The 14,902-nt window shown below is 49.2% G+C and overlaps 4 protein-coding genes across 4 annotated transcripts; 2 read left to right on the top strand and 2 right to left on the bottom strand.

Annotated features, from left to right (window-relative positions):
- Positions 1 to 1,347: 1,347 nt before the first annotated feature.
- On the top strand, positions 1,348 to 2,062 carry hxt8 (putative MFS monosaccharide transporter (Hxt8); the record flags this gene model as incomplete). Its single annotated transcript, XM_001826405.3, has 4 exons — positions 1,348 to 1,486; positions 1,570 to 1,683; positions 1,750 to 1,855; positions 1,924 to 2,062. The coding sequence occupies 4 exons, from the start codon at positions 1,348 to 1,350 to the stop codon at positions 2,060 to 2,062; spliced, it is 498 nt and encodes a 165-aa protein (XP_001826457.3).
- Positions 2,063 to 2,636: 574 nt separating this feature from the next.
- AO090011000890 (Zn(II)2Cys6 transcription factor) lies at positions 2,637 to 4,808 on the bottom strand (the record flags this gene model as incomplete). The annotated part of the gene is made up of 3 exons (XM_001826406.1): positions 2,637 to 2,877; positions 2,946 to 4,114; positions 4,188 to 4,808. 3 exons carry the CDS (start codon positions 4,806 to 4,808, stop codon positions 2,637 to 2,639), a joined length of 2,031 nt encoding a protein of 676 aa, XP_001826458.1.
- A 3,392-nt stretch (positions 4,809 to 8,200) lies between these two features.
- AO090011000892 (DUF3824 domain-containing protein) lies at positions 8,201 to 10,453 on the top strand (the record flags this gene model as incomplete). The annotated part of the gene is made up of 3 exons (XM_023233152.1): positions 8,201 to 10,007; positions 10,069 to 10,355; positions 10,421 to 10,453. The coding sequence occupies 3 exons, from the start codon at positions 8,201 to 8,203 to the stop codon at positions 10,451 to 10,453; spliced, it is 2,127 nt and encodes a 708-aa protein (XP_023093685.1).
- A 1,415-nt stretch (positions 10,454 to 11,868) lies between these two features.
- Positions 11,869 to 14,625, bottom strand: AO090011000893 (putative phospholipid metabolism enzyme regulator; the record flags this gene model as incomplete). Its single annotated transcript, XM_001826408.3, has 1 exon — positions 11,869 to 14,625. One exon carries the CDS (start codon positions 14,623 to 14,625, stop codon positions 11,869 to 11,871), a length of 2,757 nt encoding a protein of 918 aa, XP_001826460.1.
- Between the last annotated feature and the right edge of the window lie 277 nt (positions 14,626 to 14,902).

Raw genomic sequence — 14,902 nt, forward strand, 5'->3', positions numbered from 1 at the left:
CTTCGTCAAAACATATGATGAATTAGTTCTGATGCGCCAATAGGGCTTTGATACTGGAATTGCGACCACAAGTAAGTGCATGAAAAGACCTGTTAGTTCGCTAGCAGCAAACTCATACCGTGATCAGCAATCGCCCATCAGAGTTGGATTGATTATATGAAAAACCCTTCTGATGGACTTACTGGGGCTGTAAGTTGACCTTGCAACGCTCGCTAAGAAACTGGTGGTCTAAACTAGGCAGGTGGTCGCTGTCTATATTGCTGGCGAAGCAGTCGGTGCTCTTACGCAGACAGCCATCGCCGATAAAGTTGGTCGCCTGCGTTTCATGGAGATGATGTGTGTCATTGTCACAATTGGAACTGCGATCCAGACTGCTTCGGTAAATATTGGGATGTTCCTTGCAGGCCGCGTATTGGCCGGGTATGCTGTTGGGTAAGTGCTCCTATACTTTTAAAGACTTGGATTGTAATGATAGATGCTGTATAGGGGATTGGTGGCAACTGTGCCCATTTACTTGAGTGAGATTTCTGACCCCCGGTATCGCGGTCTCATTGGTGGTATCTCGGGATGCGGGATTTCCCTTGGTACTATGGCTTCCAATTGGGTTGGATACGCCTGCAGCTTTGCACCGTATGGGCCAGTCCAATGGCGACTTCCACTTGGAATTCAGATTCCGTGGGGTATCATTATGTTCTTCGGGTTGATCACCTTCATGCCTAACTCGCCGCGTCACTTGATTCGAAATGGGAAGGTTGAGCAAGCGCGCGACGAGTTCAAACGAATCCGGAGGGACTTGCGTCCAGATGAAATGCATCGTGAGTTCGAGATCATGGCTGTGCAGATCGAATACGAGATGGAGCGGGAGATCACATCGTACAAGGAGATATTCAGACTCTTCAGACATCGTGTGCTAGTGTAGGTTCTCTCTCTTTCCCTCTCGTTCTGCGGTTAAGTATCTTGCATTTAACAGAGTATATCTAGATCAATCGCAGTCCAGACAATGACAAGTCTTACCGGTGTGAACGTTATTCAGGTATGTTCATTGCCAATCCATTATTGCCCGGATAATACTAAACTACATTTGCAACAAGTACTATCAAAGTAAGTCACCTCCACCTCCCAAACATACCTTTACTAACATCGAACCAGCAATCCTATACAAATCCCTAGGCATAGACTCCCACACCATCCTCGCTCTAGCTGCAGTCTACGGTACCATAGCCTTCCTCGTCAACTGCCTGACGACAAAATACCTCACTGACCAATGGGGCCGTCGAAAGTAGGATTTACTACACCCCTATGCAATATTGACCAAGCACTCCGCTGACGGAATCAATCCAAAACAGGATGCTCCTCTCAGGTCTAGCAGGGATAATAGTCATCGAAATATACGCCGCAGTCATGCAACGAGAATTCCAGAATACAGACAACCAAGTCGGAAAGGGCTTCGCCGTCCTAGGAATCTACCTCTTCGTCGTAGCCTACTGTAAGTGAAAACCACCATACAAAATAACAGACATCCGAAGCAACAAAAAAAGAAAAGCTAATAACAATGAAAAACTCCTACAGACGGAATGCTAAACAGCACAACCTGGCTTTACGGCGCCGAAGTCCTCCCTATATCCCTCCGAAGCAAAGTAATGGGTCTAGCAGCTGCCTCGCACTTTATCGTCAATGTCGCAAGTTCGTTAACCTATATCTGTAAATGGCTTATTGAGTATAGATGCTGATTTGTATTGAATTGTGCAGTCACCGAAGCTGGCCCAAGTGCGTTCGCTAATATCGGGGAGAATTATTATTATGTTTTCGTGGCTTGTTCGGCTTTCTTCCTAGTTGTGGCTTACTTCTACTTTCCGTACGCTTTTTATCCTCTTTTCATTATTCGTTATTGCTTTTGGATATTTACTGATGAGTGATTTATAGGGAGACCAAGCAGAAGACGCTCGAAGAAATTGCTGCCTCGTTTGGTGATAAGGTTGTTGCACCTGGGGAGAATGGTAAGGATGGGGATGATGGAGATGACGCTGGAAAGCCTACATCTGAGCGAGTGGAAGTTGCTTGACGCCATCTTCCAATGCAATAATTTTGTCACCAGTTACTGAGGATACTTTGATATAATCAAATTTCAATGGTATATTCTATGTGACAAAAGAAAATAGAGACATATCATGTAACATTTCCATATAGAAGACAAGGAAAAAGTGTTAAAGAGCGTGTGAGAGAATGATCCAGATCATTTTCTCGAGATATCACAATTGCGGCGAATATAGCCAACTGTAAAAGTGTGTAGACCATGAAGGTCCTGATTTCTGGACGCGGGGTAAATCTCCGCACCAGAGAATCTGATTGCAGTCACCCCGAAGTGACTTGACTCCTCCTCCCAAGCAAACAAGCATGATTGTATGATATCATGCTCGGTTTCGTATACGAGGAGGGTCCTGACATCGGATCAACTCCGACGGGCTCCCGCCACCTCGCTTTAGCTTTCTTCCTATAAGCTAGACGGGGTCGATTCTAGATCGAACGGCGGATATTCCACGACCAGAGCTGGACTCTGTTCTCTCTTAGCCGGGAATAGCATGGCCTTGTAGTAAGCCATGAGATCGAGTACGGATAATGCGGCTCCAGCCGCCAATTTATCCCAATCCTGACTGGCGGAGGCGCTGCTCCTGCGCGAGGAAGTTCCATCCGTCCCATTGGACCGATCCTGGACTCACCCAGTTCTGGGGACGGAGTTGAGCAAAGAGTGGCTCTGGGATGTATTCCACCGGTGGAGTGGGGTAGGGTTGGATGAAGGATGGTGCAGCTGAGGTCGGGACGGTGTTGTCCATTGGTACTAAGGTTTGTTGTTGTTGGTTTCGGGCATTGACGAAGTCCCTGCATGTCTTTTGTTAGTTTGATACTGTCTTAAGCTGGGAGTTTGGGAGGGGGTGGGTCTAACTTACAGAAGCTGGCGTATAACCGGCACGGCCTTACTGCAGAAATTACTGCGGTTCGACAGTGCCGCGAAGGCATCCAATGATCGCCAGAGGAGATCGTGGGTCTCGGTGAATTCGAACTGGCTGTCCGGGTGCATGAGAATAGCACAGAGAACAACGACTGCGTGGAAAGCGTGGAAGCTTCCCAACCCACTGTTGTACCATTTGTACGTGGAATACTGGGGCAGGTCGTGTAGAGACTGGTAGATTGCCAGGGTTGCCTTGGCAGATGCGGCGCACTTAGCTCTCGCAGAGCATGTCTCGGGTGTAACCTCGCCTTGCAAGTAGCGGCATAGATTAGGACGGAGGGAGAGAAGGAACAGCTGGTGGAGGTGGCCGTACAAGGTGTTTAAGTTGGCCAGATGGTGGCTTGGAAGTGTTTCGCCGCTGGCATCGAGTTGATACCGCTTGTCGCAGGTTTCATGGATTGCTAGGATCTCCGTCTCGATCTGCGAGATGCTGAATCTTGGTGCGAACGTGAAGAGGGTTTCGCAGATCATCGAAGAGATCTTGGATAGCTGATATTCCAGCAAGAGGTAGGTCGTTTGAGTGGGCTGCATTGCGGGCTCTGATGTTCCTCCTGTGAGCAAGTCCACGTCGTTGATCTCCAACGGGAACTTTACATCCTGAGAATGTATTCTCTGATCGGGACCGCCAAAGGTGTTGTTCTGGTTGATATAGAGGATCATGAGACCAGTCCAGGCACGCCTACGTTCCTCGCGCTCGATGGGGCCCAGGCCAAATCGTTCGGGGTCAACATGACACCCCATTGAGATTGCTACATGATGCGTAAAGCCCAACAGGGTCCACGTAGGTAGTCCACGGTGGATCCTTGCGTAGTTCACGAGGACGAGGCACTGGAGAGAGTTGATGGAGTGGCGAGAAAACACGCCATCGGCTGCCAAGCATCGCAGCGCTGCCGAGCGATAGCGCGTTGATAGGACTTTGATATTGCGGCTGACCGTCTTTTCACGACCCAAGTCGGAAAGCAGTGGATCATCGTCATCGAGGGCGGTGACGGCAATTCCCAAAATAATAAATAAGAGGGCAATCCATGCCGTGCTTACACTGCTTGGATCATGACAGAATCGCTGGTACTCAGCTTCGAACGTCAAATCATGCAGAATATGGAACATCTGATTCGAGTTAGTTAGAGTTCCGTTTACAGATAAGTTCCGAGGGGGGAGAATGAGATAGGGCAGGACCTACAGGAGAGAATACTCGGAAGTAGACATCTTTTAGTGCGTCGCAATATCGGCCCGGAGGAAGCACCGCCAGTAATTCCTCTCTGGAAATGTTGTTTCTGGCAAAGGGAATCTGTAAATCATCGCCTTCCTCTGGAATGTCGGCATCGACGTCATGCACTGCACTTCCTGTCACTGAACCCCACTGAGATGCCAGCGGAAGATAACGGACATAGCCCGAAGAAAACGTCTGGAGGGTGCCAAAGTTGCCTAGGAACGAGCTCCTGATGTCAGGTTGGCTGATGCCGATAGAACTGTCTGGTTCCGAGAAGCTCCCAGCTACACTAGGCGACATTTGTGGTGAAAGGGAATCGCTCATGTATGAACTGGCGGCCTGCTTGTGCAGCGTATCTTCAAGATTGCGGATGCGCGCCAGCAGCTCCTTTTGCAAAGTCGCATCCGCCGTCACTGTATTCTCGGAGGATAACCGAGGCTGGCCCAAGTAGACACAGTCTTCCGCTCCTAGTCCTCGTCGGACACAGGTCTGGCACGGACGGCCGTCTCGGGAACAGCGGATCTTCCTTGTCCGGCATGCTTGACAGCTAATGGGCAGTCTCTTCCCAGTGGAACGACTTGATGAAGTCATAGTACCGATGGGGAGACAAGAGGAACTTGTCTAGCCAACTCCACACGATCAGACTTCAAGTGGAGGTTGTTACGGTCTGGGGTTTGGAAAAGAGATCTTATAATCCACAATCTATGATGGTGTCCACAGTCTTGAATGGTTGAATGGAGAGAGAGAGATAGAGAGAGATGAGTACACCTTTCCGAGAACTCGAGAATTCCGGTCGCCTTTAAACTGGAGAGAAAACGCCCTTGTCCAGAGATCTGCGAGCTGAATTGGTAGATGAGCTACACCGAATCGAGATGAACACCTCCGTTCCACGCGCTGTCGGTAGAAGGAATGTGCAATGACCATTAGAGTTAACCCTGCAACAAATTGGAACATAGACTACCTTCCTAGTTGGCTGGCAGTATGGCTACATATCGAATCAGGAACGGAATCCTTGTCCTTCTACTGGGCAGGGGCATGCAAGCCCAGGCCTTCTAGAAAAACCAAAAGCCATGTGGCTAGCGCCTCAATCGGTTTAAAGTTTTCACTTGGCAGATTCTGTGCCATGTGGAACGGTATGCCACGCGAAAAAAGGGAGCAAGGAACATGGTCAACGTGGAAGACTATTTGACAATGGCTGAAATGGATTTTAGGATCCGCTGGGGGCTGATCGCCGAGTGGAGATTCGTTCCCAAGGACGTGTGTGTGGGGGGAGGGAGAGAATACCAGTAGGTGCAGATTAAAGAAAGATAAAGAAAAAAAAAAAAAAAAGGGCAGAAAGAAAATAAAAGAAATCCTTACCATCTCAGAAAATCGATATTTCCCCACAGCCATTAGATTTGCGGCGCTCTTTTTCTTTTCCTTTTATTGGTATGGGTTCTTCAATTATTTTATTTATTATTGTTTTTTCTGAGGGGAACTCGTCTCTTTTCCATCTCTTTTTCTTTTCTTTTTCTTTTTCTTTTTTTCCTTTTTTTCCTTTTTTTTTTTTTTTTTTGCCCCCCCTAGTAGCCATGCAATGGACAGATGCAAGCGTGACCCAGGATTTGTTCGGATTATTTCCGTGTATTCCGTACTACTAAGTAGTAGTAGTAGTGACATGTCTCATCATTCTGCATGGTTAGTCGGCAAATGGACGAACCATCCTATCATCCCTTGTCTCACGGACGTCACGGCGATGTCCAGTCCATACTCTGGATGCATAAACATCCCAGACAGATATGCACCCAGCCCCTTCATCCGGCAACCACTTCGGCAAAACCCCATGGAAATTGTTTCCGACCGACTCTCCCATGGACAGGCAAGCCGAGAACGAACTACACTTAGAGCACCCTACTATGACTACATTTACTACATTGGTATTTGCTATCACATTAATGAGGGCAGCATTTGAAAAATTCAGTCCAAGCTGAAGAAAGAGAAAGAAAGAATCACAAAAAATAAATTGAATTAAAACAAAACGAAATAAAATGAAATAGAAGGAAATAAAAAAATCAATAACATTCCACACTAGGAAGATACATTCCCTTCGGTAGCGACATCTGTTCCTCTCTACGAGAACAGAGAAAGAGTCGCCACCGCCTGGATGCACCTCTTAGCCGGTACGAACGACGCTTTGACATGAGATCCAATTTCCAGGTGTGGGTAGATGATCGTGGGACAGGGTTTTCTAGAAGCCTGAACGAAGATCCTTAAAATGACTCGCTCACCTAAGCGATCTACTTAAAACATTCTTCAATTTTAATTTATTTTTTTTTAATTTATTTCACGACGGTGCGTGGTTCGGCTGGAAAACCAAACGAAGGGAGGCAAATTGGATGTGTGTTTCACCCTGCATGTAAGGTGCATGAGCTCAGTCCTCCTCTTAGTTGCCTCGTAGCGCTTCGTGTTGCGTCGCACTACTGCCCGCGTGGCAAATAACGAGGTTCCCAAAGAGATAACACTTAAAACACAAGACTAGCCTAATTTATCAAATACCTATCTTTCGGTTCAGAAACTCGGCTGTTATGGACAAAAGTCGTTCATTGTTCTTCTGGTAGGGTTGTCGGTGGTTCAGGAGTCTCTTTGGTTTTGTTGTGGTCGCAACGATGATGACGTTGAAAATATGATGAATCAGATCCAATGCAAGTGTTTCGAAAATGGAAGGTTTCTAGAAGAGCCCCGTACCCCGTGCCCCAGATACTAACATGAGATAGGTCCAGCGCGATAGTCACAGTTGACGATCGCAAGAACTATCTTGGGCAAGTATTAGGACTATTTGTTGACTATTTAGTATTTACATGTATAGTACCCATCTATGCTCATCCTCAACTACGTACCGACTCAGGTACAGTACTTCTCCCACTTTTCCGAACCATGGGCGGTGAGCAAAAAATAAAGGAACCCGTAATCCTCGGAAACCCTATCCCCACGAGTTTCCCGTTGGAACCCCATTCAACGAATGGATGGACCATTCCATTGATTACCTCGAAAGATGGTGGAAGACAGAGCCTCACTACTTTCTACTCAGTACTAGCCGGGATTTTGGGGCTTCAGTCTGGACGGCCGAGTCGGGCAAATCGGGCGCTCAGCCTCAATTTGTGTCATATCAACGATGAGGTCATCGTTATGTCGAACCAGGACTCGGTCGGGGTAAAATAAGATAACAAGTATAAGATAGATAGAAATTACCCGTACCGTGGTTTTTTCATCGGAAGATGATCCACATTTCCCTAAACTGATAGGTTTACCGTGGACTCGAATATTCGTTTGTAGTTGTTTTGATATTGATTTGATATACTGCGTTGGTTGCTGAATAGGAATTACTAACTCGTGACTCGACTTTTCATTACATCACGAGAGAGGTGTTTCCACGTGGGTTGATCGCCCCTCTTCTCCCCGTTGTTCTTTGTCTTTCTCTTCCTCTTCCTATACACCTTCGCTTACCCTTCTCACCCTCTCTTCATCCCATCGTCGTCGTCGATGTTCATCAGGCTTCATCTACATCCTTTCTATATGCCCACTTTGGTTGATCGTATGATGTGTTGCAGATCCTAAAAATAACTATCCTCTGGTTTTGCCAGTTGTCCAAGCCCCTGCATGTTGCTACTAGTGATCAGTAGTCTGGTCGGCGTGTGCGGGATCTGATTTGCCCCTCTTGGTCGCTAATCCAGTATTCCCCCTCCACTCAAGGGCTCCTGAACTGTGTCGAATCTTCTGCTGCTTCGATCGGCGTTTTGTCATCATCCTTCCCGTCCGTCAACCTCTAACCAATCCTCTTTACCGTTCCTCCCTTCGTACACGGTTCCAGCCTCTGTACCCTCCCCACTTTCGCAGCCCCTCATCCCGCTTCACATTCCAACAGCTGAATTTACCATTCTACCTTCTGTTCTATTCATTACCAGACAATCCTTATCCTTTCATTTTATTCATCATCAATTATCCTCATGTCATACATATACAGAGAGCGTGAGCGAGAACGCGACTGGGATGAACCACGTTCTCCCGTCACGATCAAACGTTACGTCATCTCTCCCGAAGAAGAGCGAGAGCGAGAGCGAGACGTTCTTTACCGACGCGAAGATCCCTTTACTGGCGACCGAGAGTTGGTGATTCGACGGTCTACAGACCGGGAGGAACCCGTCATGCTCCAACGTTATGAGCGTGATGTCGACTATGACTCCCGCAGCTATGACTACCGTTCCGAGAGGGATTATTACGAACGTGAGTACAAGGAGCCTGAACTTCTCCATCGCTATTATCCTACCCCCGTTGTCATTCTTGAGAGGCAACCAGTACTTATGGTTGAAGCTCGAGGTCCTGTCTACGTCAACCCGCGAGAGTCCGACTATGAGGTTGTCCACCGCTCAGAAGTGGACCGAGAGCCTGGGTATTATTATCATCGCCGTGTTCGCGAATATGACAATGACCGTCGGTTTCACCGTGAACTTAGCCCTAGCGACTCAGTGTCCCAGACTACCCGCCGTCGGGATGACCGGGATGACCGCGACTATAGCAGCGATGATAGCATGGTCTACATCCGCAAAGAGACCCGTGAGTATGATGACCACCCGCATCATCGACGTCATCTTGCCGAGGGTGCTTTGGTCGGAATTGGTGCTGCAGAGTTACTCCGCAATCGCCGAAAAAAAGAAGGCGAAGATGTTTCGAGTGGGGTGGGTCGCCTCGGACGGGATATTGGTGCTGGTGCCCTGGGTGCTGTAGCAGTGAACGCGGCATCCCGAGCCAGAGATTACTATCGCAGCAAAAGCCGACATCGCTCGCACTCATTTGACGATGATCGAAGCTCTCGCTCCCATCACCGTCATCATCATCATAGTCACAGCCACTCCCGTCGCAGTCGCAGTCGCAGTCACTCTCATTCTCATTCCCGGGCAAGAACTTTGGCAGAACTTGGCCTGGGTGCTGCCGCTATTGCTGGCGCCGTGGCCCTTGCTCGAAACAAATCTAAAGATGAGCGACGAAGCCGTTCTCGCCATCGAAGTAGGTCACGACACCACCGTTCATCTTCTGTCAGGTCGGGAAAGACTACCGATGGCGAGAAGCGCAGTGAGTCGCAGCGTAGAAAGCATATGGCAGGCGCTGGCTTGGCTGGTGCTGCGGTGGCTGGTCTCGTCGAGAAGGCACGCAGTCGCTCTCGCTCTCGTAAACGTGAGTCGCGATCCCATAGCAGGCTCCGAAAGGCTCTTCCTGTCGTAGCAGCTGGCTTGGGCACCGCTGCTGCGACGGGGCTTTACGAAAAGCACAAAGAGAAGCAAGAAGAGGGCGAAGCTTCGCGCCGCAGGGAACGATCTAGATCTCGAAGCAGGGCGCCTTCCGAAATCTACCCTGACCCGACACGGGACTCGGCTGGTTTGATCGAGTATGGTCAGGATCCGGTTCACGGAAGGATTCCCACGGCGGACTACTACGGGCGGCCTACGAGTCAACAGGCTTATTACTCCGATGCTTCTGACCCGGCTGTCAGCGACACGGGATTTGGCTCGTCACGGCATCGTGGTCGCAGCATTAGCCGCAGCCGCAGCCGGAGTCGTGGTGGAAGATACAGCGGTAGCCCTTCTGGGTCTGATAGCAGCGATCGCAGAAGGCGGCGAAGAAGACAAGATAAGCATCGTAGCCGGTCTCGTGACTTAGCCGAGGCTGCTTTGGCCGCAACTGGCGTCGGTTATGCGGCTCATAAATATACGCAGCGGAGAGAGCGGAAGAAGGCGGAGCAAGAGAGGGAAAGGCCAAGTGAGTGGCCATAGCAGATTGAGAGGGTTACAGTGTGGTCGGACTAATATCTCTCGACCAGGATTCGACGAGGATGCACGCCAGGACTCGTATGGCGAACCGTATAGCCCTGAACCGTATCAGCACACTGCTCTGCCCCCCCAGTCGAGTGAGCATCAATACTACCCTAATACCAATTACTTTCCACCACCTCCTGGATCCGCCCCTCGACCAGCTGGAAGCACCGCCCCGTACAACCCGGCCGATTACCCTCCTCCCCCTGTCGCTGTTCCACCTTCGCAGCAGTATGGCTATCCTCCTCCAGGACCCGAGTCATTCGTGTCTCGACCCCGGAGGGCAGATGAGAATGTGAGTGCTGTATGGAACTCTTCCCCTCCCATTTCCCAAGCTCATATGGATGATGGTGGGTTCAGGGACGATTGCCAATGCACCAGAGGGAATTCTAACTCGAAGACTTTAGGTTTAAATATCCAATCTCCAACGAGGACCCCCCGTGCGAAGAAGCGAAGACCATGCGCTGCGAGTCAGTCTCCTCAGTCAAAGTCAGTTGCTTTTGATCTCAGTTCAGAAGATGGTCAACAAATGGACCCGGGTTATGAAACTGACGATAGCGATTCAACGATTGGTTCGTCGAGCGGGGTTCGTCGCCACGGGCACCGTCGGCACCATTCTTCCTCTGAATCCTATTCATCCAGAACGGAATCAGAGACTCAACGCATGGCATCTGAGAAGAAAGCGAGATCGAATACTTCAGGAAAAGAGATAGAATCGGATTCGGACTCGACAATTGACCTACCTGATCGCTTCGACTCACAAGGCCGACTTCTGCCCCAGCACGAAGACAATATGTTCGCCGGCGGGCTCGACAGTCTGCTAAGGGGAATTAATAGAGTTTTTGTCTAGCTGCTTTGTTTAGTTATTTTAAATTTTGGAATTAGGTGGCTTTTTAGGTTTTGGTTTGACGTGATGACCTTACGATTCATGGAAGTTCTTGATGGGTTGTTATATGGAGAATTTGCGACGATATGATGTGATGATATTTATCATGGATTTAACGATTCTGCCTTGAAATCAGATATTTTGTCCTTAATTGAATAGTATTATGATTTTTAACCGATGTTCAAGATTTATGCCAAAAATGGACCCTTCCTCAATCTTCAAGATACATAAAACTTTCAGATGACTTGAGAAATACAGCAGTGGCACTTTACGTGCGCTGATATAATATATTATGTACAGACATACATACACAAATTGGAAGCATGGATTCAATCCAGCCGTGACATGACTCTGGCGGCGAACGGAATAGGTCGCCTGTTCCTATTCCCAAATCAAAAATTCTAATTGAGCAACACCTAGAACAACACAAAACAAAGCCCCAGAACTATGGACAGAAACGCGCCGTGCTGATGCATACATAATCAAAGTCTTTTTCTCAACGTGCTATTCCATGCTTTGCTGTTTGTTTCGTGGTAATATATCAGATAATCGTGACGCATCGTTGGGGGAACGTAGTATAGATATCATAAAATAGGGGAAAAGGGAAGCCGTAAGTTGACAAAGGAAAAGTCATTATGTCAAACGAATCCGTTGACAGCCCCTTCCTGTAGAATTGAAGTAACTCCAGATCAAGAAGGGTTCTTGTTCTCGTGTTGGAAACAAAAGGGATTAGTAAGGCCGTAGCAACAAGGGCTATCTTCCCAGTATTGGTTGGAAGACGAAGATTTGGCACGGAAGCAGAGGATCTAACCATAGCAGAAGGATATACAAAAAAGAACAAGGGCAAAGGCTGAAATGAGCCGGTAAAATCCTGAGTTCGATAATAGAGGATTGAAATCAACGGCAACCGAGCCGTGATGACCTATCCGGTGATTCCCAAAGCTTCTCGTACCAAATCGACCATTGAGCGTTTGGTGGCTATTTGACGCAGCTCGGGCAGACTGCGACGAAGTGACCTTGTTTTAGATATGGTAACTGTGTCGTCGTCTCCAGGATCAGGCTTGTCGTTGCCATCTCCAGTGCCATTGTCACCTTTGTCGGGCACCACTTGAACACTGGAGCTGACAGATGCCGAAAGGAATCGGGAGCTCAGTGGTAACTGGTACTTCACAACACCACGGACTATCAGCTCGAATGGATGTTGTAGTACCCGCTCCCACCGCTCTGTACCGCCCTCCTCCGTCTTATTACCTGGCCGAGCGAGACGGATCTGGCCCTTAGAGGTGGATGATACATAGTTCCATGGCGATGCTTCAAAGGTTAGGGGTGAATCAAAACGGAAAACACGGCCTAACAGCATTGTCTGGGGGTCACCGGCCGGGTCAGTTGGGATAGGATCGGTGCCTTTGTCCACACCACCGTTCTTGTACCCCATACGTTTTGATAAGCCTGTTTCGTTTAGGAGGCAACCGCTGCTTCCGGCACAACGTGCTAGACTAGCTAAACGGGCTCGTCTCCTGCTATCTCCGACACGGGGAAAGTCACTCCAGTCCGATCCTTGATCTCGCCATAATTTGTCTGTCCCAACGAATCGACTCTTCGCAAAGATGTTCATATCCATGTCGTCTATTGCGACAGGAAAGAGGTTAGGGTTCGTGGCGCGTACGCTGAGGTCCAACATGATCTCTTGTTCTGAGGCGAGCACATTCTGGATAGCAAGGATCTGGACATTTACGAGCGATTTGGTAATGCCAACAATAAAGGACGTGGCTCCTCCGATAAGAACAAGAAGTAAGATGCATATGACAACACAAGTGCCGTACCGTGAGAAAAAGCCACGCTGCCGCTGCTGCATGTACTCCATCTGACGCAAACTGGCACTTCCGGGACGTCGATTGCCGTGACGACTTCTAGTTGTACGTGGAGAGCCTACTAGGGGAGTCCGTTCGTCATCTGCACCTTCCGCATCAAAATCGTAACCATATATCTCGCCCGCCTTTCTAGTATTGTTGATCGTGCGATAATTCTGGCCTCCACGAGTGACGGGATGTCGCGGCTGCCGAAATCCTCCGATGAAGTGTCGAGGAGATTTTGGATACGCCTGGGACTGGGGAAACGGGGAGTCGCTATCGAACAACGAATGATACGCATTGTTGCGCCCATATCGCCCTGTATGATGGTGGCGGGGCGTATGAGTTCCGCCACTGTCGACTCTTGAGTGACTCCGAGCACTTTCTTCGCCTGCATCCCCATCGACACTGCCAGCGTACGTGTTATTGGTGAACTTCATGCTGCGCTTGCCTGTAACACTATGATTCCCATCTCGCATTCCAGGACGCCCACGAGCGCCTAATTGGTCAACCTGGCTGGCCATAGATGTCGCGCTAGGCGTACGGGAATGGTACCGATTTTGTCTCACTGGGTACGGATCCGGTGGATTCGACTCGTAAACAAACGTTTCGTCAGAATCAGATACATCGGCTTCATCTACAGCGCTGGCTACTTTGGCTTCGAAGATGTCCGCTTTGGATGATGCAGCCCCACTAGGTAAGGCTGTCGGCTTGCGCGTTCTTTTCTTTTCCTTCTTCGGGCGGATGGTTTCAGTGCTGGGCTTCATTCGAAGAGTGCCTGGATCTACACGACCAGAATTGCTTCGGTCACCTGTTACCACGCCCAGGGAGACCTGAGGGATAGAACTGACTGTCTCCGTCTCGACGATCATGTTCCTAACTGATCCATCTGTCGGCTTACCGCGAGCACCTCCAAGCGACGTAGAGGACCGTTTCGGGATCAGGTTATCGGTGCCCTTGGCTCCCGAACCACGACGGCGGTTCTCTTCTCGAAGTTCCAGGCTTTTATTTCCTCCGCTATCACTGCCGCTCTCGGCATTTTGCCTAGACGCCTTAGGCGTGCTATCCTCATCGATCTTCTGCAATCGCGACTGTTCAAGCGCCGACTGGTTCAATATAGTCTCTGTCGATGGCGTTGACTGATCACTGGCCATTTCCTGCACCGTCTCGAGGGCAGAACCTGGCCCATTGATGCTCCTATTCACGGAGCGAGGCGCGCTGCGGTCGGACTTAGAATCGTCGACCAGTAAAGATCGTTTGCTGGACATATTCGGGAGGGTCGGTTCTTGTTCCACCCGACGGGATGTGGCCCATAACGGCATGTTAAGTTTCTCCGGACTCGTAGCATCGGTCGACCGTTCGACATTAGATGGAGGGTTGATGATGAGAGGTTTGCTGGTTTGGGACAGTGGCCGTTGTACGATAGTAGTGGATGGAAGAGTGTCCGAGCCCTGCCTTTGGTTAAGACTCGATCTACTCGGGCTGCGACCTGCACTGGCTTTATGTGACCGAGATGAAACGCGAGAGGTTGAGGCGGAGTTGTGCGGGCGGCGGGCGGAGCGAACAGGGGAGGATTCACGGGAGGATATAGCCGAATTTGTTGACGAAGCTGGAGCTGACAACCCAGGAAATGCAGGGGTGAGTTTAGGCATCTGGGATGCGAGGGAGGCTTGGATCTGCGAATTAAACGTTGAACGTGGCACTTCTATCATGTCACCTTCACTAGTAGATCGCCGAGACGTAGACGTCGTAGCCTCATCTTTTTTGGCCCTTCTGGATCCACCAGAGGTACCATTGCGGTAAGGCAACCTCTCGGATTCCGCTGCCATGATCAATGTCGAGTCAAATTGCGATGACAAGACTTTGAAAAGTCAGGAGATCCGAGAGGGGACCGGAATGGCGGGTCTAGAAAGAGAACAAAAAAAAGGCAAAAAAAAGTCCGGGAGAGCCTATGGTGAAAGGGTGACAAATTTCGAGAATCACACCACGATAGGCGATTCAGAAGGGAAAAGGATAATAAAAAAAAAAGGAAAAGAAAAAAGAAAAAATAGATAAAGTAAAAAAAAGGGAAAACAGAGAGGTCAGGAGATTCTTGACTCGAAAAGA

The sequence above is a fragment of the Aspergillus oryzae genome, chromosome 7 (assembly GCF_000184455.2).
Source record: "Aspergillus oryzae RIB40 DNA, chromosome 7".
In the NCBI taxonomy this organism is placed as follows: domain Eukaryota; kingdom Fungi; phylum Ascomycota; class Eurotiomycetes; order Eurotiales; family Aspergillaceae; genus Aspergillus; species Aspergillus oryzae.